Source organism: Uranotaenia lowii, chromosome 3 (assembly GCF_029784155.1).
Source record: "Uranotaenia lowii strain MFRU-FL chromosome 3, ASM2978415v1, whole genome shotgun sequence".
Classification (NCBI taxonomy): Eukaryota; Metazoa; Arthropoda; class Insecta; order Diptera; family Culicidae; genus Uranotaenia; species Uranotaenia lowii.
Window position 1 is genome coordinate 24,677,035 of NC_073693.1, and position 27,741 is coordinate 24,704,775.

The 27,741-nt window shown below is 35.5% G+C and overlaps 2 protein-coding genes across 2 annotated transcripts in view; one reads left to right on the top strand and one right to left on the bottom strand.

Moving 5' to 3' along the window:
- Positions 1-135: 135 nt before the first annotated feature.
- On the top strand, positions 136-23,594 carry LOC129754338 (probable peroxisomal acyl-coenzyme A oxidase 1). The gene is made up of 7 exons (XM_055750321.1): positions 136-574; positions 3,243-3,405; positions 3,465-3,757; positions 3,824-4,229; positions 4,293-5,070; positions 5,139-5,339; positions 23,373-23,594. The coding sequence occupies exons 1-7, from the start codon at positions 439-441 to the stop codon at positions 23,433-23,435; spliced, it is 2,040 nt and encodes a 679-aa protein (XP_055606296.1). The 5' UTR covers positions 136-438; the 3' UTR covers positions 23,436-23,594.
- Positions 23,519-27,741, bottom strand: part of LOC129754340 (troponin C) — a 34,064-nt gene continuing 29,841 nt past the window's right edge. Inside the window, exon 5 of the mRNA XM_055750325.1 lies at positions 23,519-24,124. Within this exon, the coding sequence (XP_055606300.1) occupies positions 24,099-24,124 (26 nt within the window). The 3' untranslated portion in view covers positions 23,519-24,098. The remainder of the gene's footprint in view (positions 24,125-27,741) is intronic.

The following is a 27,741-nucleotide window of genomic DNA, read 5'->3' on the forward strand; positions in this document are numbered from 1 at the left end:
CCTTTAAGTAGATACGCGAGTGGACGGGTAAAGCTACGCGCGAAAAAAAATTAAGCGAGTGGTGAATTTCAAAGCAAATGCACGCAAAACGACGGAAGAGGTCAATAATCACAACAGTTCGCGTTATCAGTTCGCAGTCAGTCGGCTGCAGAAGTCGAAGTAGAGTAGATACTATTTTTGGTTAGTGCTCGATTAGTCGCTCCTCCGGTGTGAACGACGTTAGATTTCACCTGGAGTACCTGTAAATTTCTATTCATGTAACTAGAGGAACAAATTTTGCGTATATAAATCTGTGTTTATTCTGAGGAAGTGCCTATTCCAACATTTTTTGTCAATTGTTGGAACAAGCCCATTAGGTGACGTAGTGTTTAAAGCTGTTTGAAGCATTTGCATTTGCGCTCGAGTGTCACTGGTAAAAAATTAAGTTGGTGGTTAACCATGCCGTCGTCGTCTTCGTCGGTGGAGGTAAATGCAGATCTTCAGAATGAACGCAACAAGTGTAGCTTCAACAAGGAAGAGTTCACGCTATGGTGGGTTGGCGGAGAGGATCAACTGAGGCAAAAACGATCAAGAGGTGAGTAAGCTTGGATCGAAACCGGCCCTACATGTTTTGGTTTTCAGCTTTCTGTCTGCTCAATTGAATAAAAAATTGAATGAGGGGAACGTAGCGAAAAATAAGTGAAGCTCTCCCTGCGAAGTTTTTTTATGATTATTCTGTGTCAGATAATGTTATCGTTGCTTATGGCACAATTCGCGTAAGAATCTTTATCTCAGCTTCAATTGTAAATTTTAGCTTATCAACGGACAAGTTGCTCTATCATTCTGTTCGGTGTGAAGGTACCCATTTTGCATGAAGCTTATAAAGTATTGAGCATCAATGAGGATTGCAGGTGATTGCAATTCGTTCGATCAATTTAATTTAAAAAACAAGGGATAAATGAGTTCAAGTGTTGAGGTCGCAATGACAAAAAACTGACTCAAAAATGGTACACTAATACACAATTACATAAAAATCTAACAAAATTAAAAAAAAAACACACACATTCATTAAACTGATAAAATAATCAAAAAAGCCATAAACATGTTATTGTAAGTACACTGCCGGCCAAAATTTTGGGATCACCTGCTAAAAAACATGCAAATTTTGATCATTCATATCTCAGCCCTTAGACATATTGCAAATCTTCTGATCTCATTTGAAAGACAATAAGCAATAGCTATTTCGGAGGTATTTTGCCTAGAAATAATGTTTTAGTTTTGTACCTTAAACTTAACCTAAAGTTAGAAGATTTTCAAAAAATCGCACTCAATGTTCAAAGTCGATCATCTTGGAATAGAGTGAGCCAAAATTTCAAAATTTGAGTTGCATAAGAATCTTAATTTTTTACTTCTCAAAACACAATAAAACAATTTCGTGGAAAAATTAAAGGTTAAGTTTAAGGTACAAAACTAAAACATGTTTTCTAGGCATGGCCGCAGGAACGAGGGGAGGGGGGGGGGGGGGGGTGAAGGGGTTTTGGTGTTCAACCCTCTCCCCCCATGAAGGTCCAAAAATGCCAAATAAAATTTTATTACTAAACATAAAATTTGAAATTTGTAGGTAATAAAATTTTAATGAACCTCTGAAATTATTCAAGAGTAACAATAGTGTAAAAATCTCTACTCCAAAACCTAAAAATCTCATTTCAGGACCACAATTCTACAACAGTTTTTTAAAAAAATTCTCACTTGTTGATAGTAATTGATTCCTAAATATTGAATCCCGAAAAAGTTAGACTAAGCTTACCAGATTGTTCGGATTTTGACCAGATTTCCTCACCCTATTTGCAAAACCAGACGAAAATTTCAATTGAGCCCTTAGAATTATGTATGTTACGTTCAAATATTAAAAAAAAATTGTTAAAATAAACAAAAAAGATTTTTTGGAAACCTGATTCTTCTGATGATTTTGAATCGGCTGATGTTTCCAGTTTTCCATGGGTTTTTCTTCTTGATTTTTATGGAATAATTTCGAAATTTGCCAGCATATTGGCCGGATGTTTTTTGGAAAATTTGGATAAAATTTCCTGGATTTGACCAGCCCGGATACTTGCAAAAAAAAACATCTTGTAAGCATCCTGTTTATTGTTTTTGACTTTCAGTTTCGATCATCATTGGTATAGAATCCTGCTTCGAACCTTGGTGTTGCATTTTAATCTAAAACGTGATGAATGTTCCATATCCGGAATATGAAAAGAAAATATTTGAAACTCAAACCATTTATAAGAGTTGGATCTGCAATTTTCATCCTAAATTTATATGCAGAGTTGAAACATAAGAAAGTTTCATGAGTCCGGAATAGAAAAATGTGAAACAATTTCATCATTCCCAATTTTATTCAAATTTATAAGTTCAATAATTGAAAAAACTCATATTGAAAACCATAAATTCAAAATCAAATAAAAGATTTCTGGTTAGAGGATCTGATAAAAATTTCGATTATTGGTTTCAAACTCAAAGGATTTGGATTGTTTTCAGCTTAGAAACACAAACGTGGTGAATATCACATAGAAAATAGAAAAAATGGATTCATTTAGAATTTCTTTTTTTGATTTTTTTTTTGAAAAATAAGTTCAAATGCCCTTAAATGAACTGTTTTAAAAGAGAAGAGATATAAGCAGAAGCGCTTATCGCTCTTGATGTGGGAAGGATTGAGTTGACTCTATCGAAAGAACATAATAAACCATAAAAATGACAAAAAAGACGAAGAGACAAAAATTATGACAAAAAATATGACTCAAAAATTACAAAAAAAACGACACAAAAATGTAAAAAAAAAACACACACACACAAAAATCACACTATTATGTATTACACAAATCGCATAATCCATAAGTCTAAAATCACTTGAGAAAAAAAAAAACAAATCTCATACAGGTCTCATAAAAATGATATCGAAAGAAGAGTCGATTATCACACGAATATCACACAAATAAGACAAAAAATTGACACAAAAATGACATAAGAATGACCCATAAAATCACAAATATCACACAAAAATTACTTCAAAATGCCAATAAGCACACAAAAATCTCAAATCTCAATAGCACGAAAATGAGACAACTAAAAAATAAAAAAAATATTTAAAATACCACAATAGAAATCTTAGATTTGCACTTGGAATGGGATATGTATACCTTCAGGGGAAGTGATTGCTTTTCGCCCTTAATGTATCAATTTTGATAAGATTCAAACACTTGCAGAAAAGTTCTTCATCAGTCAACCGGAGTTCCAAGACGAGGTGCCGCTACATTTCGCCTCCCACAAGGAAGTCTACGAGCAGTCGCTCCGGAAAGCCACGGTTATATTTACCAAAGTCAAAAAGCTTCTCCAAGACGAGGGCAAATACGATGCGAAAAATTATGTGTAAGTTTAAAATTGAAAAAAGATTTTTTTTTGCGATTTTAATTTTAAATTTTTTCCAGATACCATTTGGATACGCTACTAGGTGATGGCTTCATCAAGGAGGGAAATCCGTTGCGAGTTCATTTCTCGATGTTTGTTCCGGCCATCCAGGGTCACGGAAGCCCGGAACAGCAAAGTCAATGGTTGAAGCCGGCAATGGACTGTCAAATGGTCGGGTCCTATGCTCAAACCGAACTTGGACATGGAACTTTCCTTCGAGGGCTGGAGACTACTGCCACTTTCGATGAACGGACCGATGAAATCGTGATCAACAGTCCCACGATCACGGCTTACAAGTGGTGGCCGGGAGGATGTAAGATTGTTCTTAAAAATATCGTTTAGATTTGTTAAAAGATTCTTACATGTAGTTTTGTTTCAGTGGCGCAAACTGTGAACTACTGCATTGTGATGGCCCAGCTGTATTCAAACGGAAAGTGTCACGGAATTCAACCGTTCTTGGTACCGCTACGTGACCTGGAAACCCATATGCCTCTACCGGGAATTGATATTGGAGATATAGGCGATAAGATTGGTTACAAGGGTGTCAACAATGGATACTTGGGATTCAAGAATATCCGTATTCCAAGAACTAACATGCTCATGAAGAACGCTAAACTACTGCGAGATGGAACCTTCGTGAAACCAGTTTCATCGGTTCTGACCTATGGAACTATGGTTTTTGTGAGGGTTTTGATTGTGAAGAATATGGCTCAACATCTGGCCAAGACTGCAACAATTTCTGTCCGTTACTCCTGCGTACGAAGACAGAGCTGCATTAACCCTGGGTATGATTTGATCATTATCATTGTGTCACCAAAATTCTAAACTCTTTTCCCCTACTATTTCAGTCAACCAGAAGTCCAAGTCATCGATCACTTGACGCAACAGGCCAAACTTTTGCCATTGGTAGCAAAGTCAATAGCTCTAAAACTCACTGCCGATAACGTCTGGGATTTGTACCAGAATCTACAGCTGGCGCTGGAATCCAACGGCGGTGGTTTGGAACAACTTTCGGAACTCCATGCACTCATCTGTAGTTTGAAGGCAGTCTCCACAACCGATACGGCAACCGGTATCGAAGTCTGTCGACTTGCCTGTGGGGGCCACGGTTATTTGAGCTGTTCAAACTTTTTGACCTTTTACGGTGTCGCAACTGCTTCCTCTACCTATGAAGGAGAAAATACAGTGCTTTACCTCCAAACGGCTAGGTACTTGGTCAAGGTTTGGAACCAAGCCTGCGGCAACAAAAAACTTATGCCATCGGTTCAATACCTAGCCGATTACGCTACTAAACCCACTGCCAAACGGTTCCCCTGGAGCGATTCGGTTCCGGTTGTGATCGCTGCATTTCAGGCCATCACTTCTAACAAGCTACGGGTAGCTTGTGATCATCTCGAACAACGCAAAAAGGCCGGTTACACCCATGAAGAGGCTGTAAACAAGACTGCCTTGGAGTTGGTACGTGTTGCTGAATTACACGGACGAGCTTTCATTCTGAGCTCCACTTGGGAAATGATTCAGAAGGCGAATCAAACCGCAAGTCCGCAGCTGGTCAAGGTTTTGAGGGTTCTCTGTGAGTTAGTGGTGTACGATGAAGCCTTGAAAGCTACTGGGGATTTGCTGCGGGTAACTTAACTACACATTGACCTAACCAAAATTCACATAACCAATGCGATTTTATCCCAACGTTCTAGTTCACAACGATGTCCGAAACGGACCTGATTCACTTGCAGAGGAAGTACGAGGAAGCGTTGAGCATTTTGCGGCCAGATGCCGTTTCGATTGTGGATGCATTCGACTATCCCGATTTTGTGCTCGGTTCGGCCCTAGGAGCCTACGATGGAAACGTGTACGAGCGGCTGTTTGAGGAGGCCAAAAAAAGTCCGCTGAATCAGGTTTGTGAATGCATTTTTGAATATGGTTATGGTTAAGCTCTTTACTTCCACGCTAAGAGAAATCCTTTGGTCGGGAAATTAAAGCTAACTAAGTGCGCTTGGCGAAGACTTTTTTTCAGCTGTTAGCGTTTCGATCTCGTACATAGAACGTCTAAATCGAATGCAATGAGTCATACACAGACATACCGGTATGAATCTAACTCCTTATTTAGTCGCATTTTCCTCATCATAATGTTGAAGCTAGTTGTCAGTTACTCACTGATCTTGTCATCAAAAATCTTACGAGTTATACCACAAGGAGCTTTTTACAGAGTCGATCGAAGACCCTCTATAAGCTCAGCAATAGAGTCGCATGATGTCATAATCCAAATAATGGGAAGCTGGTTTGCTACCTCGAAAAACTTAAAGAGGATGTCCATGATAATGCACCCAGAACTTTTGCAAAATATTGAATCCTACAGTTTCTGGGCTCTTGGTTTGACAGAAGCGGCTTAATTTGGGTTCCTTTTAGGTTTTTAGTGCTTCCGGTATGTCTTGAGCCCAAGTCGCTCTTTAACACGCATCACGTTAGACGTCTAGGTACCGACTTCTTTCGCCACATCCCGAACGGAATCCGATGGTTTCTGTTTGTAGGTTACCCTGACTTTTTTTGTCGATGGCAGTACTTACAGGACCAGATTTTCGACCACTCCTCGGTTTATCTTGAAATGTACAATGTTCACCATATTTTTCAAAAGCCCTACTGCTCTAACGCTCACATCCTCTTCTTTGGCCCATTTTCTCAATGAGATTTCACTCACAGTAGACCACTTGTGCACGAAACTTTTTCTTTTCTCCGGAGTGAGACCACGCATTTTGAAATACAAGGGAGATAAGGGCATAACAAGCAACCGGGGCATAGTAAGCACTACTCTTTACGATTTTTTTTCAAATAAATTTTTATGATGAACAGTTTTGTAGTTCCTAGTTAATATTAATTTTTCAGCAAAAAAGAATTCTCCCTATAATCCTTACAGATTTTTTTAAATCCAACTAGGTTTATCAAGTAATGAAAATATTATAATTTTGCAGCACAGGAAAATAAGCTCTCATGATCGTTAAATCGTCTTGATTCATAAAGTACGCACTGCAACATGATGTACACATTAATCCTCAATTTTCACCATCATAAAATGTTGAAAACGCAGGTTTCAGTGGTGGAATAGAGTTAATCTTTATTCATTTTGTTCGTCAAGTCCTTAAAGAACTACTTTATAACATAAGCGATAGCTATTTACAATATTCACTGAAGTGATATCCTCACTTATTAGTTTTCTCATTTTCGTGTGATATTCTGAGCTAACCACTCAGAATATCTGGCAACACTGGTGAGTTACCACGAACCCAATTTGTGTTGTCTCGCTTAACCGTGTGATGATGTAAACATTTATACCGTGTTTACCATCATCAGCTGTCATCATCAATCATCACCGCTATTGTTTCAATTGCGAATCGACTCAAAGCATGCGGAACCAAAACAAACTGTTTTGGTTTCGCTCGTGGCAGCAGAAGTTTGCTGCTGTGCCGCTGTGCTGCTGCTGAAGGAAACCGTAAGTATCAACACCTCCCCTCAATTCGCAGATTGAGAATGCTCAACAGCTTCGCGTGCCTCGCCCTTGGTAACGCCTTCGTGAACGCATCAGCTGGCTGATCCTCAGTAGAGATGTGTCGCAAAGATAGCTGACCGCTTCTTATGATGTCTCTGATGAAAGCATACTTCACATCCAGATGCTTCATCCGCTGATGAGTCCGCGCCTCTTCCAGATACTGGATGCAAGGGATGTTGTCCTCCATTAACGTGAAAGGAGTGCTAACCACATCCAATTCACCAAGGAAGTTTGTTAACCACAAACCTTCCTTGACCGCATGGCAAAGGGCTCCTATCTCAGCTTCGGTCGACGACAGACTGACCGTCTGCTGACGTTTCGTTGACCACGAAACTAGATTCCCGAAGATCATGTAAGCGTAACCTGATACAGATCTTCGATCATCGGAGTCGTTGGCAAAATCTGCATCAGCATATCCGATGAGTGGTCCGATTTCGCGTTTCTGCGGAATACCAACGCCGTATCGGTCGTACCTCGAAGGTACCGCAGAATACGCTTCAGGCCTTGCCAGTGCCTATCCGCCGGGCTGGCCTGGTACTTGCTCAGTGCGCTAACCGCAGCACAGATGTCTGGTCTCGAAGATGTCACCAGATATTGTAGACAACCGATCAATTCCTTGAACGGTTGTTCGGTGATAACCTCACCATCGTTCAGCTTCGTCCAGCGAACGTTTGTGTCAAGCGGTGTGCTTACGGGTTTACAATCGGCCATACCGAATCGTTGCAGAACTTTCTCGACGTATCCTGATTGCGAAATCTCGATGACGCTATTCGGAAAGTCTCGCTTGATGGTCATCCCCAAGAAAGTCTTGACTTCCAGGAGATCCTTCATCTGGAATAGCCTTCCAAGCTCGGTCTTGATCCAGCTAACCTCTGAAACGTCTTTTCTAGCAATCAGGATGTCATCCACGTACAGGATGAGGGTGAGTCCTCGCTTGCAGGATCGGTAAACGCAGCAGTCACTCTTCAACGGATAGAAACCAAGCTTTCTTATCTCGTCGTCGAATCGCTGGTTCCAAGCACGACCCGCTTGCTTCAAGCCGTACAGGCTTTTCTGCAATCGAACGACCTTCGATTTTCCAACGTCATCGTTTGGCAACTGCATGAAGATAACCTCTTCTAAATTTCCATTCAGGAATGCAGTTTTGACGTCCATTTGATGAACGACCATGTCGTATTCGTTCGCCAAGGCCAAGACGGTCCGAACGCTCTCCATCTTGGCGACCGGAGCGTATGTTTCCCAGTAGTCCAATCCTGGTCTTTGGGAACACCCTTTCGCGACCAATCGAGCCTTGTAGCGACCATCGTCCTTCACGGTGAACACCCACTTGGACAGGATGGGTTTCCTGTGGCCCGGGGGCAAGCTAACCGCTTCCCAAGTCTTGTTCTCCTTCAGGGCTGTCATCTCCTCGTCGATGGCGACCTTCCAGGAATCCCAGTCCTCCCGGCGCTTCAGCTCCGTGATGTTCTGAGGTAGCTCCTCATCAACAACAGCAGCTACGTTAGCCACGTAACGCTGTGTAGTCCCTCTTGTTCGCTGACTTCGTCTCAGGGCCGGTTCACGGGTGACGGAATCTTGGTCATCATCGTCATCGTCCGGGAATTCCGCGCTGCTCTCGTAGTCGCTCTCGCCGTGATCGTCAACAACCACACTGTTAACCACAGTGTGATCGGGATCAGCAGGCACATCGGCTAACCGCTCAGATGTGTTTTCTGTTGTTGGCACATCGGCTGACCGCTCGAATGTGTTTTCAGGTGCACGCACTTCGATGGGCTGCTCGGATGTGGGCTGTTGTTCTGGCTCATACACATCAGCTAACCGCTCAAATGTGATGGTCTCTGGTGGTTCTTTGACAGGCTTCTCGATGCCTTCCTCTGGCGCAGCACCGCCACGCACTGGCTCCAAAACGCTAATTTCGTCGAAGACCACGTTCCGGTGAATCTCGATGGATCGGCTCGAACTATTCCAAAGCCGATATCCGTTATTCGCGTAGCCCACGAAAACGAGTCGCTTGGACTTGGAATCAAGCTTCTGCCGCTTTTCTTTCGGGATCTGCGCATAGGCTGGGCACCCGAAAATACGAAGATTGCTCAGTCTCGGCCGCCGACCGAACCACATCTCAAAAGGTGTCTTGTTGTCCACAAGACCTCTAGTCGGTGATCGATTTGTGAGATACGCAGCGCACAAAACGGCTTCGCCCCACATACTTTTCGGTAGCCTGCTGCCATGTATCATCGCCCTTGTCTTCTACATCAACGTTCGGTTGGCTCGCTCGCTGACGCCATTCTGCTGCGGAGTATACGGGACCGTGAATACCATCTGAACTCCTTTCTCTGAACAATGTCTTTGAAATTCGTTGGTGATGTATTCACGCCCATTGTCGCAACGCAGCTTGCACAACTTCTGACCGAAGTGTGCAGTTGCCATAGCTTCGTACTGCTTGAAGCGCTCGAACACCTCACTCTTGTGCTTCATTAGATAGACGACCATGAAGTGGGTATAATCGTCGATGAAGGTGACGAAATACCGAAATCCATCGAACGTCGACACTTCCATGTACCCACACACATCGGAATGCACGAGCTCAAGTGGTCTACCCGACCGAGGAAGCTCAACGTTGCAGAATTTGTTGGCCGCTTGTTTCCCTGCTAGACAGCTCTCGCACACAGCTTGGTTTTCCATTTTTGCTGGAATATGGCTGATACCCTCAACCATATTATCGCGGACCATCTTCTGTATCGCTCCAAAGCCAAGATGTCCGAGTCGCATATGCCATTGTTTGTACTTCGGTTGGCTTCCAAGTAAGGCTTTCCGCCTGATTTTAGGGCTCCACAATAAATCCACGCAGTACAAGTTGTTCAGGAGTTTTCCTTGGGCGAAAACCTCCCCTGAAAACTCAAATTGTACTTGTTTCCCGAGAAAAGTAACCCTTTTCCCGTTCTCGGTACACTTGCTGACCGAAAGTAGATTTTCGTCTAGCTCTGGTATCAAAAGTACATTGAACAGTATAATTGGAACAATAGACTTCCCAACTACACTGCTCAGATGCATTGTTCCAGTCCGCTTGGCTTTCAAGCACTCGCCAGTCTTTGCTGTGGTGATGATGTATGGCTCTGCCAGAGTTCTCACATCAACCAGCAGGCTCTCATCTCGAACCATGTGTTGCGTGGCACCAGAATCGACAACGAATCGAACCTTGCGTTGTTTCTGGTAGCTGATAGCCTCAGCTTGCGAGTGGTGAATATTTTTGGCAGACTGTTTTCTGGTAACCCCAGAAAAACAGCCTCTTTTAGCCATCAACACCTTTTCTCGATTACTTCGAGCATTGGCTAGGTTTGACAGCATGGGGCGGTTTAAGTTACTGGCGACTAACCGTAGCCCAAACCACCTCTGCCATCGATCTATGAACTGCTTCCAGCTGTGCTCGAGCATGCTAACAGCAATGCACAACCAGAGCATGAGAGTAAAGGCAGAAACACAATACAGCGTCGGTCGTCGCGTCACGTCAGCGGTCAACGCTGTCGATAAGTACTAAAACGCGGACGCGACGCACCCGACGATTTTTGCATCACAATTCAGCGTCAAGAGACATCTAAGATGATCAGCTCCAGCCAACTCCTCCAGGGTGTTCCCGGTGGTGGACCTTCGGACCTTCGCGCTGCCCGGTTGCGGATCCAGAGACTCCTCCCGGCCGTCGGACGTGAGCTCACGCATGCTAACCGCAGCGTGGCTCGTGACGGCATCGAGAGTAACCCTCTCGATCCGCGAACCTTCCCGGGCTCGACCGCTGGAGGCACATCCTGGCTGGCTAGGGACATCTCGCTGCCTGGTAGTTCTCCGGCTGGTCCCTCTGGGCTGGGTCGTCTCGGCGCAGGCTGGTCCTTCTGGCTGGTGGCCCTCTTCTTGGTGGTCCTCTGGCTGCTGGCTGCTCCACTTGCTAACCGCAAGTTTATTACTTGAGAGTACCCCTCTCGAACTAACTCGTAATTTCCGTATCCAGATGTATCTGGGCCCATAACCTGTTGAAAACGCAGGTTTCAGTGGTGGAATAGAGTTAATCTTTATTCATTTTGTTCGTCAAGTCCTTAAAGAACTACTTATAACATAAGCGATAGCTATTTACAATATTCACTGAAGTAATATCCTCACTTATTAGTTTTCTCATTCTCGTGTGATATTCTGAGCTAACCACTCAGAATATCTGGCAACACTGGTGAGTTACCACGAACCCAATTTGTGTTGTCTCGCTTAACCGTGTGATGATGTAAACATTTATACCGTGTTTACCATCATCAGCTGTCATCATCAATCATCACCGCTATTGTTTCAATTGCGAATTGACTCAAAGCATGCGGAACTAAAACAAACTGTTTTGGTTTCGCTCGTGGCAGCAGAAGTTTGCTGCTGTGCCGCTGTGCTGCTGCTGAAGGAAACCGTAAGTATCAACATAAAATTTTTAATTTTTCCCTACAATCAATTTTAAAACGCGTTTTAATTTTAAATTGTTGACTCGGGGCGTATAGAGCGCAATTGATCGGGGCACGATGACCAACTGAATCAACTGAAGTCAACTGAATTATAGAGCCACAGCTTGACTAGTTCACATCTGACGATTCATTCTATTGGTTAGGTGTCGGAGAGGTGATCAGAAGACTCGAGCTCGATTCTTGGTTAAGGTGTTTTTTTTTTCGTTTGGTCGATTATTTTGATTGTTGCATTATATGGCTAGTAGCATCATCCGCCAAACAAAGCACCAGAAGCATAAAGTATGAGTGTGTGTGAATTGTTTGTATTCTACAAACAAACATACTTTATGTTGTTATTGCTTTGTTTGATGGATCTACGACTCACCGTTTAATGCAAAGTGCATTCGATCATAAATGATAACTGAAAAAAATCACCTTGATCAGGAATCGAACTCGAGTCTTCTGATTAAATCTCAGAACCGCACCAATAGGCCAAATCGTCGGATGGAAACATTCAGTTGCCTTTATCGAGTTCAATTCGCTGCTAGATTCTACGGTATAAACTGCTTATCGTGCCCCGATTAAGGGCGCTTATACTGCCCCAGGAGAGGTTCTCATTATGCCGCTACAGTGACTGATTTTCAGCTTTTGGCAAACATTTTTAAAATGCATTTATCTATTTTTAAACGTTTTTATCTACTTTTTCAAGTTTTAGCCCTTTGAGAATTAGAATTTTTTAGTGTCTGAACACGAAACAATGAAGTAACTCAGGCTTTTCCCTGCTCACAAAAACTAAAACTAAAAACTCACATATCATAACGGTTTTCTATGGTTAAATTAGCGTTCTTCTTAGGGTGGCTATTATGCCCTTGTTTCCCCTAATAACAAACTACATGTTTTTTATTCTTATAATTTCTGGAACAGTCTATACATCCTTTTATGAAACAATCTGCGAATTAAAAATATTTACTGCAAGAAAATGTAGATATGAAAATAACACAAGGTAACAGCATTTTGTAGCCTCTATTTAAATAACTGATTTTAGAAGATTTGGACGTCCTGAATTCGAATCAGTGGTCATAAAAAGTCAGTTTTGAGTAAAATCAATCACTGATAACTGATAAACCAGTAGACAAACCAATATAAAAAAGAAAAATTGATTTTTAATCTATTTATGATCCTGCATTCAATCAAGGTTTCAGGTGTTGATTAGATATTCTAGTTTCAAAGAAACAAGGCTTTAAAAAATGTTTTAACTGTTTTACAGTTTTGCCCACAAAGTGCCCAAATTCATTTAATGAATTTTTACCTTTATTCAAAAGATATCTCAAAAGCAAGAGCTGATAGAAAAAAATTAAACAAATTGCATATTTGGAATCAGCGCCTCCAAACAAGTCGTAATGTGGATTTTTTTGACTTTCGTAAGTTTCGTAATTTGTATAGATATCTGGTACCTAGTTTAGAAATCATCACTTTATGAACTCTTAAAGAATCTTATTTTTCAATCATAAATAATACACTCATTTTTGGAGCAGAAAATGTAAAAATAAATCTTCAAGTTATCTACAATATTTTTCTTGAGCTTCTTCATATCAGCACTAGGCTCACAACAAAATTTTATCAATTCTCATTTTGTAACTATACGTTAGAAATATCAAACATTTTTGAAAATTGTTTGTAAATGAATGTTTTGAATTTTAAACTGATTTTAAAACCCTGATATTTAATTATTTTCTGAAGTATTCGTATCGTGGTTCGAAAATCTCGTACCATTATTATCAATTTGGTTTCGCTTCCTCAATTTTTAAATATAAGTTTTATTCTAAAATAAGATTATCCAATACAGATTCTGAAGTATGAAGTTATTGGAATTTAATTTTCATTGATTTATACCTGAATTTCAAACTCTTATACTAGATTTTTAATTTTATTTGAACTCAAGAATGAAATAGGAACAAATTTGTAACAAATGAACTATAAAGAAATGAAAAATCATTTTTATCTCTATAAACACTTTTTTTTTTAATGTTTTGTAAAATTTTTAAATGGAAAAATGTACTAAAAGATTATTTTTTTATAGTATATACTATGCTTTTGAAGAGTTTGAATCAATTGCAATTGAAAAAAACAAGGTTTCAGAGTCAGAGTGGATTTTCTACTTAAAATTTGAGACTGGGTTTCTTAATTATTATTGTGTGGATGGAAAAATTGCAACATAAGCACATTGTTTTGATTTTTGTTGGACTGGAACATTATATGATTTATTTATGTGATGGATTTGAAACGCAATGAAATCAAGTCGGATCCAAAATTTAAACTATGATTTTGAGATTTTAATGGTGTTATTCATTTTGAGAACCTTATTTCTTGTTTTTCAATCTAATCAAAAAAATGTTGTAAACGCAAGTGAACATAATACTGATTTTGGTGCTTAGGATTTTTTTAATGAGATTACACTAAGGTTGTCAGAATTTTTCACGCGGGTCTTCGGGCCGGGCAAATTTGGGCAATTTCATCTTATAATCTAGCCCAATCCGGGCATTAGAGTTCAAAAATTTTCAACCCAAAAAATCTGGGTAAATTTGGTCCAAACCCAGGAATAACTCAAAAAAAATCAAGAAACAAAAACACTTAAAAAACTTTTTTTTTATTCCAAAAAAATCAACAGATTTATAATTATTTTTATACTAGCAGACCCGGTAAACTTCGTCTTACCATGTTAAACTTGGCGTCTATTTTCCATTTTTGCTTTGCTGTTTGATTTTAAAAAAGCATCCAATCTTGAGTTGTTAATCGTCTCGCTTTCTTGAACATGTCCTGGTTTTTTTTACATATCCATATTTTCCGTTTGCTTGAATTGTTCCGCCTAATTATCTCGTAATCAAATCTAAGAACTTTAACTCAATTCTACGGGTCTTTTCATAAATTACCATAAAAATTTCTCCAATCAATCTTACATGCATTTTACATGAATACTTTTCATTAACATTTCTTTGATTCGGATGCTTTGAATATTGCCGAATGGTATCAGGTATCAGCTTCCCGTTGCAAATTCGATTTTTTCAGCACTCAACGTAACCATCAAACTTGGCAAGCCTCATGCTAAAAAAAATCCACTCTTTGAAACTTGTTCCATAAATAAACATATGTTGATTATATTTATGTTTCATTTATTGTATACCATTTAGTTGATTTACTCCGCTTTGCTCGAGTTCACTTTAAGGTTGAAATCGAAATCAAAAGTTTCTCATTTAGTGGAATTTATTGCATATGAAACTTTATGGAAGAAGAATTTTGAATATCGCACAATTTTTGGAGTATTTTCCCAACATTCTGCCTAGCGCAGCACTTTTAGCTCCCGAATATTTAGCTTTGGATGGTATATTTTTAAGAACTGAAGAAATAATAAACATTTGAGAAAAATTTTTAAAAACCATTGTCAAGCAGATTTTTGTTCACTATCCTCACCATTGGAAGCAGTGGTTATTAATATCCATATTTTCATCATAATCATGCCCAAACATAAAAGTTCGCCCTTTTTTAATTTGTTCGAGCAAAGAATGCAAATTAAATTCCTTTGAACATTAACCCAATAAATCAGTTAAACGATTGGTTTTGAAATGAGAAAAAAATATGTTTAATTTTTCTGTTATTCAACCGAATTACAGAATTTATATTTTCTTTTTTATCCTAAAAGACACACCTGCCAATTTAAACCATTGTTGTCTGATTTAAAATTTTCCTGAACAGTGTTGAAGATGATCTGCGATTTCATTTAAGAATAGGTGATATTTTCAAGATTCAATAACATTCAATTGTAAATTAAAATTGAATACATAAAAAAAAACTAATCTGTTAAGGCTACGATGATTTCATTCATTCTATTTTCTGGGAATTTTCATGTAAATTTACCTCGAAACCATAAAAAACATTTAAGTGTCTTTTTTTTATTATAAATTGTTATTTTCATTAAAGAAACATCGGGGCAAGTGCAAATGGATATCATCACAGTTCATCTTTCATATTCTTTCAAGAAGAAAAAACTTTAAAATTAATTTAATACTTGTTCCTGTTTGTCTTTTTTATCATCGTTCATTAATATATCTGCAGTTTTTCTCCAGAATAAAATAATGGCTGGTACTTCAATTTCACTGAATACTGTTTTACCATAAGACCTTCATTTACAAAGACATTTAATAATTTTGAATATTTTAGAGAAAAAATAATATATATATATATATATATATATATATATATATATATATATATATATATATATATATATATATATATATATATATATATATATATATATATATATATATATATATATATATATATATATATATATATATATATATATATATATATATATATATATATATATATATATATATATATATATATATATATATATATATATATATATATATATATATATATATATATATATATATATATATATATATATATATATATATATATATATATATATATATATATATCATGGTAAAAGGTCGTAATAAAAACTTATAAAAAATTCTGCTTCTGCTACCAAAACAATTATGCTTCTGGAATATTAATAACAAAAAAAAATTCAACAAAAAAGCGGATCTAAAGTCTCTTCTATGTAGCCAAAATATGTTATACAAAAACCCACGTTAATGTTAAGTCCGTACTTGAATTCTGTGTAAACAAACAGGGAACCTGTAAACAGACTTTCAGTGAACGATTTAAAAAAAGATAAGTTTATTTAGACAGGTTGTTTATTTGGGCCCTACCTTTTATAAATTAAGAAATAATGTATACATTTTTGTTAATGTTGAATGTTTGCACTTCTTTTATAAACATCAATCCTGTATAATCCACTTTTAAGGACAGGCTCTTGTACAGTTCATGTGTCTGTTAATTTTCAACGGATTTTGTGGTTGTTCTGTAAATTTAAAGGCGTTTGATACACCTTCAGTAAAGCACATTTGTGCATGTTTGAAATATGATTCTATGCGTATTGGATTATAAACCAAATCTTTCCACTTTTCTTTTTTTTCAAATGTCCGTAAATAACTATTTTTATTATCATTTACGTTATTTTAAGGCAATTTCCGACCATTTTTAGAATTTTTATAGTTTTTTATCTCATGTTTTTGATGCATTTCCTTGTTTTTTTTCCATTTTTGCTGTTTTTGTCGTACTTCATCATTTTTCAGTTGACTTTGTCATTTTTAGTCTTTTTATTGTATTTGATTTTGATTTTTTTTTTCAACCTTTTGTAATTTTTGAATACTTTATAACTTTCTAAAAAAAACTTTTATTTTTGTTGTTGGATTCTATCACCAGTTCTGAACGTAAAAACGTATGTTTGGTGTTTGTCTAAATTATATTGTTCCTGTTATAGAGAAAACTAAAAGGTAATATCGCTTCTAAAAACCTTTCGGATGTTACTAAAATCGAATATTGCCAAAAACGAACGGGGTCTGTATTTCACATGTATTAGTACTAAATTCATATTTTTCAGTCAACAATTCCTTCTTTAAATAACACGAATTAAAGTTTAATTTTTTCAAATAGTTTAAATGGTTTTGATTTGATCGGCAAAATATCAATCTGGGTCACATCTAGGCGTTATTCATTACTCTGTGCTGTACAAATGATCTAGAAATCAAGAAGAAAAAAAACACATCTAGGCTTCATATGGCCACCACATGCATTGAAATTATGCTTGGTTGAAAAATGCGCGCCCAAAGATTTCCAATCACAATCAGTATGCTATGCCATGGTTACTATCCTCTTGCGACGTTGGCTCGCGACGTCTCGACCATAGAGACGAAAAACAAACTGCCCGGCGCCCAAAGGAAAGAAAATCTCGAAAAAAATTGAAGGCCATGACTTTAATTTGATTCAATTTATTACAAATTCAATGATTACGGACAATTGATGCGACTTTTTGTTGTTTTTATTCGATATAAACCGATTCGCATGCCCACAGAATATTCTAAAAATAATTTCATTTCAATCGGTTGGGTCATTTCGGAGGAGTAGTACTACCAACACCGTTACAAGAGAATTTTATATAATAGATTTCAGAAAACCGTTCGTGACTATTTTGATAAAACTTGCTTTAAAAATTTAGCATTTTGGACGTAAAAATACAAATTTTAAGAACTCAATTGGAGTTTTTTGTCTGATTTAGCGAATAAAGGGAAGGAATTCGGGTAAAATCCGGACTTTTTTTTTAACAAAATCTGGACAACCGGACTTTTTACAAATTTTGTGTTAAATATCCGGGCATGTCCGGGTAAAACCGGGCAATCTGGCAAACTTAGTTTAGACATCTGATATGACTTTGTAAATAAGTTTTTTTATTTTTCTAAAGCTTTTTATTCTGAAATCAAGTAATAATGTTTTCATTTTGATTCTGAATGCATGATTTTCCTCGATTTTGAAAATAACTTGAAAAACAGAAAAAAATTACTGACAGAGAACCTTCCGTTCCCCGTAACTTAAATGCGATATCAACATTTCTCGCGTGAGCTTTCATTACGTCGAATGAAACATCTAAAGAACTCACAGAAAACTGCTGTAAAAGTTATTATCGAAAGAACTTTAAAATTTGTATTTCTCATATAGAATATGTTGTCCAGGTTACAAATATTCTAAATGGAAAGAAGTGGCGACTAGTTTATGTCAGTTTTTGTATTTTTTCGTACTAAACTCTTTGTTTACATTTTGTTTCATATGACGTAATGAATGCTCACGCGAGATTTGTTATATACTAAGATTGAAACTTTATGGTGGAATGCGATAGAAGATTTTTTTCCCAAAATTTTAATTGTTATTTAGTCACATAACAAATTACGCTTTATCGTTTATTACTTAATTGCCATGTTTTGTTTTATTTAGTGAGTTTTTGATGAAAACTTTATATAAATACTAGCAGACCCGGTAAACTTCGTGTTACCATGTTAAACTTGGCGTCCATTTTCAATTTTTCCTAGTTTTTTTTTACATTTCCCTTCTTTCCCTTTACTCGAATCGTCCCGCTTAATTCTATCAAAACTAAACCATAGAATTTTAACTCAACGGGTCTTTTAAAATCCAATTTTCGTTACTTGTTCCATAAATAACTGTATGTTGATAATATGTATGTTCCATTTGCTGTATTCCATTTAGTGATTTATTCCGATTTGTTCGAGTTCACAATAAGGTTTAAACCGAAATAAAAAGTATCTCATTTATTGGAATATATTGCTTATGAATCTTTGGAAAATTTTTGAAGTGTTTCCGAATATTTTGCCTAACGCAGCGCTTTCAGCTCCCAATTAGCTTTGGATGGTGTATTTTAAAGAGCTGAATAATTGAAACACATAAGAAAAGATTTTTTACTAACCATTTTCAAACAGCTTTTTAGTCATCATCCTCATGCTTCAAAGCAGTTTGAATTAAAATCCATATTGTCACCAAAATCATTTCCAAAAAGTTTCGCCTGATACTTAAGTTATAGACTCTACACATTTCAACTTAAAATGTTCCCAAACAGTATTTGTCATGACATTAAATCTGACGATTTTGTATACTGCAAATTCCTTTTTTTTATTCATGCAAAAAATGCAAATTAGATTATTTGATTTCATTTAGGATTATGTAATATTTTTAAGATTAATAACATTTAATTGAAAAAAAGATTTTTTAAAATTTAATAGATCGAAATGAAATAATCTGTTCAGGCTTTGATGGTTTCGTGAGCTCATTTCAAAAATGAAACACCGGGGCAAATGCAAACGAATATCACCACAGTTCAACTTTCATATTTTCTGAAAAAAATAAAATTTTCAAAAAAAAAATTAGTTATGTTGACAAAAAGAAATATCGAAGTATACATTTGTCCCATTCATTGGGGCAAGTGATAACACATAGGTCTTTTTCAGATGCGTCAGTGAAAAGACTTTAAAATGAATTTAATACTTGTTCTTGTTTGTCTGTTTTATCAAATTTCATTGATATATACTAAGTTTTCTCCGGAATAAACTAATGCTTGGTACTTCAATTTCACTGAATGCTGTTCAACCAAAAGACCTTGATTTACAAAGACCTTTATAATAATTTTGAATATCCGCTTCAGATTCAACACTCGGAATATCCTTTCTGGCCATTTTGGTGATAAAATTCTTGAATTGTAGATGTTTCATTGCTAAATGGCGCGTTTTCACTTATTCCACCAAAGAAATTACATGAATTTATATTACTTTTAACACTTTCAGGTCATATTAAAAGTTCATCATAAAAATCTGCTGCCCCTGGAATATCAATCACAAAAAAACTTTTCATCAAAAAAGTGAATCAAAAGTCTCTTCTATGTAGCCAAAATATGTTAAACAAAAACATACTTTTCATGTTAAGTTCGTACTTGAATTGTGTGTGTACAAACTGTAAACGTGTAAACAGTTTTTTGATGAATGATTTAATAAAAAAGAGTTGAGTTTATTTAATCAGATAGTTTTTTTTGGGCCCAACAATTTTTAGATGAGGAATAAATGTATACACTTTTCGTAAAAGTTGAAAGTTTGCACTTGCTCTAGTTTACTTTCTTAATTGAAAATTCTTCCGGAAAATTCATATCCTCACTTTTTGTTATAGAAAAGTAGATTATTTTATTGATAACTTCAACTTACTTCAATCCTATCTAAACTATTTCAAAGAACAGACTCTCATTCAGTGAATGTGTCCAGCGTTCTAGGCGTATTGGATTATACGAAATTGAATGTAAAGCTTATCAATTTCTTATTTTCAAACGTACAAAAAGTGTCATTATTTTATATTTATCATTACCAAATTCATATCTTTTGGACAACAATTTACTACTTAAATTAACACGAATTAAAAATTGTTTTAATATTTGAAATCGTTTATATGGTTTTGATTCGATCGATAAAATATCAATCCATATTACATCTAGGCGTCATTTATTACCATGTGCTGTGTACAAATAAGTAAGTAAAAAACACATCTAGGTTGCATATCGCCCCAACGTGCATAAGAATTATAGGTTCTTGGTTGAGAAATAGGCGCCTAATTTTTAAATTTTCCAGCGATCAATGAACAGTATGCTTTGGTTACTATTATCTTGCAACGACGTTTGCTAGCGACGCCTCGCCCATGGAGACGAAAAACAAACCCCTCGTAAAAGAAAATCTCTAAAAATGGATGTCTGACTTTTCAATTTCAGATTATGGCAAAACAAATATTACCTTGGTATATGATTTATTCGATCAGCAAAATGTCAACCTGAGTCACATCTAGGCGTCATTCATAACCATGTGAGCTAGGAATCAAGAACAAAAAAAATCACATGAAGGCATCATATCGCCACCACTTGCATTGAAAATATGCTTGGTTGAGAAATACGCGCCAAAATATTCTCACTGATCAGTATGCTATGCCATGGTTACTATCTTCTAACGACGTCAGGTCGCGACGCCTCGACCTTGGAGACGAAAAACAAACCGCTCAAAGGAAAAAAAATCTCGAAAAAATGGAAGCCATGACTTTCATTTCATTCAAAAAACTACAAATTTAATAATTACGGACAATTGATGCGACTTTGTGTTGTTTTTATTCGATATAAACCGATTCGCATGGCTACAGAATATTCTAAAAATAATTTCATTCGAATCGTTTGGGTCATTTCGGAGGAGTAGTACTACAAACACCGTTACAAGAGAATTTTATATAATAGATTAAAATTTTTTGATTGTTGTCACAATCTTAAAATATAAGTACCTTTAACAAGGCAAATACAAACAAAGCTCATTTTCTTTTAAAAAGTTTCCAAAATTTTAAACATCCTAACAAGAATTTTTGTGTGTGTGTGGGGGTGGAAATGATAATTTTATTAGTTTAGATAAGGCTTTCTGTAAAAGTAGAAACTTTCATTAAAAAATAAACCAAAAAATTTTGTATTGAATATTATTTAAAAGTTATCATAATAAATAAACAATTTTAAACCCTTCAACTTAAAGTTTTAAATTTTTCTATTTAAATAATTTAGCGGGAAATAATAAACACCGAAAAAATAATTCCATGTTATACAGTACCGTTCATAATTGTATAGAAATTGGAAGCACGCGCACTGTCACTTCGAATTTGAACTTCCATAACTTTTGACTCTCATGATATTTTTTGATCAAATTTTCTGCATTAGATAGAACAACTATCACACTGTTATTTCACAAAATTTTAGCTTTCTGGAGTTTGTGTGGCCTGAGATACAGTAATTCTACGAAAATCGGACTTTTTGGACTTTTCTCATTCATACTGCAATATTTCAGGAACTACACTACATTTTTTGTTGAAATTTTGCAGAGTGATTGTTGAAATATAAGGTAAGCATGTCTGAAGTTTTTGAAAAGTTTTATCGATAGGATCAAAAGTTACGGGAGGTACAATTTTTCAGGCATGAACCTAAAAATGCGATTTCTATAGAATTTTGGACGATTCATGAGAACATAATCGTTTCCATCCACAAATCAGTCAAAAAATGTCTGGCAAAAGCATTGATAAAATGAAAAAATGAAATTAAAGATCTATTTGTGTTTTGAAATCAGAATCTCACAATATTGTTTTGATTTTTTGGTTGAAATAGATTTACTGGTTGTTAAACATAAAATATGACTTTCCTATGAAAAGAATCGTCCAAAATTCTATAGAAATCGCATTTTTAGGTTCATGCCTGAAAAATTGTACCTCGCGTAACTTTTGATCCCATCGATAAAACTTTTCAAAAACTTAAGACATGATAGCTTTACATTTCAACAATCACTCTGCAAAATTTCAACAAAAAATGTAGCGTATTTTCTGAGATATTACAGTTTGAATGAGAAAAGTCCAAAAAGTCCGATTTTCGTAGAATGACTGTATCTCAGGCCACACAAACTCCAGAAAGCTCAAATTTTGTGATATAACAGTGTGATAGTTGATCTATCTAACGCAGAAAATTTGATCAAAAAATATCATCAGAGTAAAAAGTTATGGAAGTTCAAAGTCGAAGTGACAGTGCGCGTGCTTCCAATTTCTATACAATTATGAACGGTACTGTACATATCTGTTGTGAATTTGTAACAAAATTAATGATAATCATAAGTCGAATTGCATCAACATTTAAGAATGGTTACATTATTGAAAAGAAAGATAATAAAGTTAGACTGCCAGTGGAAGTCATACCCCTCTGAAGTTTTTGCTGATATACTGATCTCTCCAATGGAAAATCTAACTGCAATTTAAGTTTCTTACTATAAAGAAAATTTAACACATAGAGGCCCATCGCTTTTTCTACCTCTTAGAAGGACCAAGATGGGTTGATCCATGAAGGTGGTAGATTTTTTTAAAATTTAAGAAAATAGCAAAGCAAATTATGGAACAATACATGTACAGTACATTTATAGTTTACGGGAATCTTCTTGTTTGCTTCTATGTAGAAGCGAATATAAAATATACTGCATGAAGGCAAATATCTCAGTTCAAATATTTCAGTCTAATAACCATATTAACCTCCATATTTGACATTTTAAAATTTGTCTATCCGTTAAAATTCAAAATTGTCGGGGGGTGTTAAAGTTTAAAATTGTCTGAGGGCGCAGCACGCTGTCGATTTTTATAAATGCTGACCAACCATGTTCTCAGCAACACCTCAGATGAATTTGGGTTCTTCTGGTCTTTCATGGCCTTGAACCTTGGAGATTCTGCAACGAAATACGCAAGTTTTCAGCTAAACTATGTTAAACTTGACGCCCTCTCTGTCATTTGACCTACGTAGTTCAACTAAATTACCTTTTGACCTCCAACCAAAGTTTCAGGCACAGCTTTTCTCCAAATAACCTCTAATCTCTAACATATGCTCAAAAATTTTTTTTGGTTTTTTATCACAGGAACCGGTCAACAAGACGTTCGAGATGTACCTCAAACCGATGATGCGGCGAGCCAAGCTTTAAAAACCAGGTTGCAAAGCAACAGCAGCTATATCCATACTCATATCCCAGGGATTTCGGTGCAATACAATACAAGGTTAGGTAGGTTGTTTGTTTTTTTTTTGTTTTGTTTATTTCAAATTTTGTTATCTTTATTATTAAACATTAATAATGCAGAAAAAATTATTGCTATAAACTGAGTCATTAGAAAATAATGAGATGATCTCCAATGATCCGGCTGTTGCTCGGAAACAATACAGGCGAATTTTGATAGTTTTTGTGATTTTGAAACGAGGGTAAAATCCTACCTTTGAACTAGGTATTTCTATAATCGAACAAACACAGTTTGCGCAAAGTAAAGGTTGAAATATTCTGAACCACACGCTGTAGATAGAAAAGTCATGATTTTGTTTAGAAGCTAGATGGATTCTATAGGGAACCGATGACAAATAACAAATATGTTCGTAAAGCTAACAGATTCTCAACACGTGTTGGGAAGATACGATATTTTTCCTAAAAGGTTCCATAGATCAATAATGTTTCTGAAATTGCTCCTGGTTGAAAGATGTAGCGGATATGAAAGCAGAACTAAGTAAAAAAGATGCTTCCTCGAGGATGACAAAAGATGAAGAGCGGCTGTGCGATGATGAGAGTTGTGTGAATCGATTGCAATCGGGGTCGCCTAATTCAACCAGTCATCATCTCCATGAATTCTGTAAAGAAAAATAGACGTCGAAAAAGATTAAAAGAACAATTAGTTAATGTGTGAGAAAAAATCAGATCAAGTTTATTGGATGTTAAAAAAAATCATAAATGCTCACACGCCCGACTTGGAACGTGTCGTGATAAATTAGTTTTCCACCATTCGAAAGATGTTTCCACTTTTCCATGGCGCGGAGGTCATAAAAATCAAGGATTTAGTCGTGGTGACTCAGATACGCTAAGTATACAGCCTTAGTATAAGAAGGCGTAGTAACCGGCCAGCTGTTTGGACTAAATTTTCCGCGAATCAACTTTGCCACCTCCGAACGATTTTTTTTCCACGTTTTGCAACTTAGATGTCGCTGATCCAAACGCAAACATTTTCGCATTTGTGCGTGGATTGTATTTTTCTGGGTTGTGGGCGGTGATCTTGTAACATGCACCGCAGCGCTGTAGGTCGTGATGAGATCAGGTCAAGTGAAGATATTTGTCTTGTCTCTGCTAAAGTTACGGACCAGATTTAATCATAAACTGTCCCGCTTTGAGATTGTGGTTGAGATTTTTCATTTTAGGTTGTTTTTTTTAGGTTAAATCATTGATGTTAGTTTTTACTTGCATTTTCAATAAAAAATACTCACTCTTGTTTCAAAATTTAGTAATAACAAATGTTGCAAAATCGTAAACGGGAAGCAGAAAAACAACATTTGAGAAAGTGCAATCTCCGGTCTCTGAAAGCTAAGAAATTTTCGGATACAGCTGCCTGGATGCTGACGCCACGTCATGGCGACTTTCGCAATCGTCAAAACAAAAAAAAGGCGACCGACCACGCCAAAACCAGTCCCATGTTCCGGAAAAGACACTTCAAGAAAATTTTACTTTCCACATCCCGTCTTGAACCGGTTCGTCCTAGTATAAGTAAGGTATGAAGGGAAAATCGGCTAAAATTGGAACGTGCTGCTGATGGAAGCTACTACTCTTCAATGTTACGAGGTTGGTTGAGGCGCAAATTTGGTGTATGGAAAATGCTGGCCAGGCGCATTTAAACAAACTCTTGAAAAGATGCTGATGCTGGTTTGACTCCGGTTCAAATCGAGTTTTAAACGGACCAGAATCGACTAATTGAAGCGTTTCGTTTTTGTTCCAATCTCATCATTAGCCTTGAATCTGACGCCGCGCCGCGTTGATGTTGGGGGGGGCGTTTCGGTGTCCATCGTTTACTTCTTGTATACATTTGAAAAAGAAAGTGTCCGGATTGAGGTGCAAGTTGTTATAAACTGGCTTCAGGTGTTTCGGTATGTCATCGGCGACATGCAAGCGAACATTTTTTTCTGGGAATTTATTCAACTAATTAGATCAGGTGGTCTTTTTAGTTTTTTTCTCAAAGTTTCCTCGGATTTGATTCAAATTGAAAATTACATTCTGCATTATAAATTTCAAAAAATTGAATGACATTTCAACAATGTTGACAGTTTTGACAATTTTCAACAATTTTGAAAATTTTAACAATTTTGACAATTTTGTCAGTTTTAACCATTTTGACAATTTTAACAATTTTGACAATTGTATCAATTCTGACATTTTTTACATTTTTAAAATTTTGACAATTTTGACAATTTTGACAATTTTGACAATTTGACAATTTTGACAATTTTGACAATTTTGACAATTTTGACAATTTTGACAATTTTGATAAATTTGACAATTTTGACAATTCTGACAATTCTGACAATTTTGACAATTTTGACAATTTTGACAATTTTGACAATTTTGACAATTTTGACAATTTTGACAATTTTGACAATTTTGACAATTTTGACAATTTTGACAATTTTGACAATTTTGACAATTTTGCCAATTTTGACAATTTTGACAATTTTGACAATTTTGACAATTTTGACAATTTTGACAATTTTGACAATTTCGACAATTTTGACAATTTTGACAATTTTGACAATTTTGTCACTTTTGACAATTTTGACAATTTTGACAATTTTGACGATTTTGACAATTTTGACAATTTTGAAAATTTTGAAAATTTTGACAATTTTGACAATTTTGACAATTTTGACAATTTTGACAATTTTGACAATTTTGACAATTTTGACAATTTTGACAATTTCGACAATTTTGACAATTTTGACAATTTCGACAATTTTGACAATTTTGACAATTTTGACAATTTTGACAATTTTGACAATTTTGTCACTTTTGACAATTTTGACAATTTTGACAATTTTGACAATTTTGACAATTTTGTCACTTTTGACAATTTTGACAATTTTGACAATTTTGACAATTTTGACAATTTTGACAATTTTGACAATTTTGACAATTTTGACAATTTTGACAATTTTGACAATTTTGACAATTTTGACAATTTTGACAATTTTGACAATTTTGACAATTTTGACAATTTTGACAATTTTGACAATTTTGACAATTTTGACAATTTTGACAGTTTTGACAATTTTGAAAATTTTGACCATTTTTTGGTTAAATTTGGCAATTTTCGGTCATTTTTGGTCATTTTGTCATGTTTGTCATTTTTGTCATTTTTGTCAGTTCTGTCATTTTTTTCTTTTTTGTCATGTTTTTAATTTTTGTCATTTTTGTCATTTTTGTGATTTTTGTCAATTTTGTCAATTTTGTCAATTTTGTCAATTTTGTCAATTTTTTCAATTTTGTCAATTTTGTCAATTTTGTCAATTTTGTCAATTTTGTCAATTCTGTCAATTTTGTCAATTTTGTCAATTTTGTCAATTTTGTCAATTTTGTCAATTTTGTCAATTTTGTCAATTTTGTCAATTTTGTCGATTTTGTCGATTTTGTCGATTTTGTCAAGTTTGTTTGTCAATTTTATCATTTTTGTCAATTTTGTCAATTTTGTCAATTTTGTCAATTTTGTCAATTTTGTCAATTTTGTCAATTTTGTCAATTTTGTCAATTTTGTCAATTTTGTCGATTTTGTCAATTTTGTCAATTTTGTCAATTTTGTCAATTTTGTCAATTTTGTCAATTTTGTCAATTTTGTCAATTTTGTCAATTTTGTCAATTTTGTCAATTTTGTCAATTTTGTCAATTTTGTCAATTTTGTCAATTTTGTCAATTTTGTCAATTTTGTCAATTTTGTCAATTTTGTCAATTTTGTCTATTTTGTCAATTTTGTCAATTTTGTCAATTTTGTCAATTTTGTCATTTTTTTGTCATTTTGGTCATTTTTGTCATTTTTGTCGTTTTTGTCATTTTTGTCATTTTTGTCATTTTTGTCATTTTTGTCATTTTTGTCATTTTTGTCATTTTTGTCATTTTTGTCATTTTGTCATTTTTGTAATTTTTGTCATTTTTGTCATTTTTGTCATTTTTGTCATTTTTGTCATTTTTGTCATTTTTGTCATTTTTGTCATTTTTGTCATTTTTGTCATTTTTGTCATTTTTGTCATTTTTGTCATTTTTGTCATTTTTGCCATTTTTGTCATTTTTGTCATTTTTGTCATTTTTGTCATTTTTGTCATTTTTGTCATTTTTGTCACTTTTGTCATTTTTGTCATTTTTGTCATTTTTGTCATTTTTGTCATTTTTGTCATTTTTGTCATTTTTGTCATTTTTGTCATTTTTGTGATTTTTGTCA

Coding starts and splice junctions, on each gene's coding strand:
- LOC129754338 (XM_055750321.1), top strand. CDS start 439: ATGCCGTCGTCGTCTTCGTCGGTGGAGGTAAATGCAGATCTTCAGAAT. Junction 575..3,242: donor GAGGCAAAAACGATCAAGAG/GTGAGTAAGCTT, acceptor AAACACTTGCAG/AAAAGTTCTTCATCAGTCAA. Junction 5,071..5,138: donor CTACTGGGGATTTGCTGCGG/GTAACTTAACTA, acceptor CCAACGTTCTAG/TTCACAACGATGTCCGAAAC.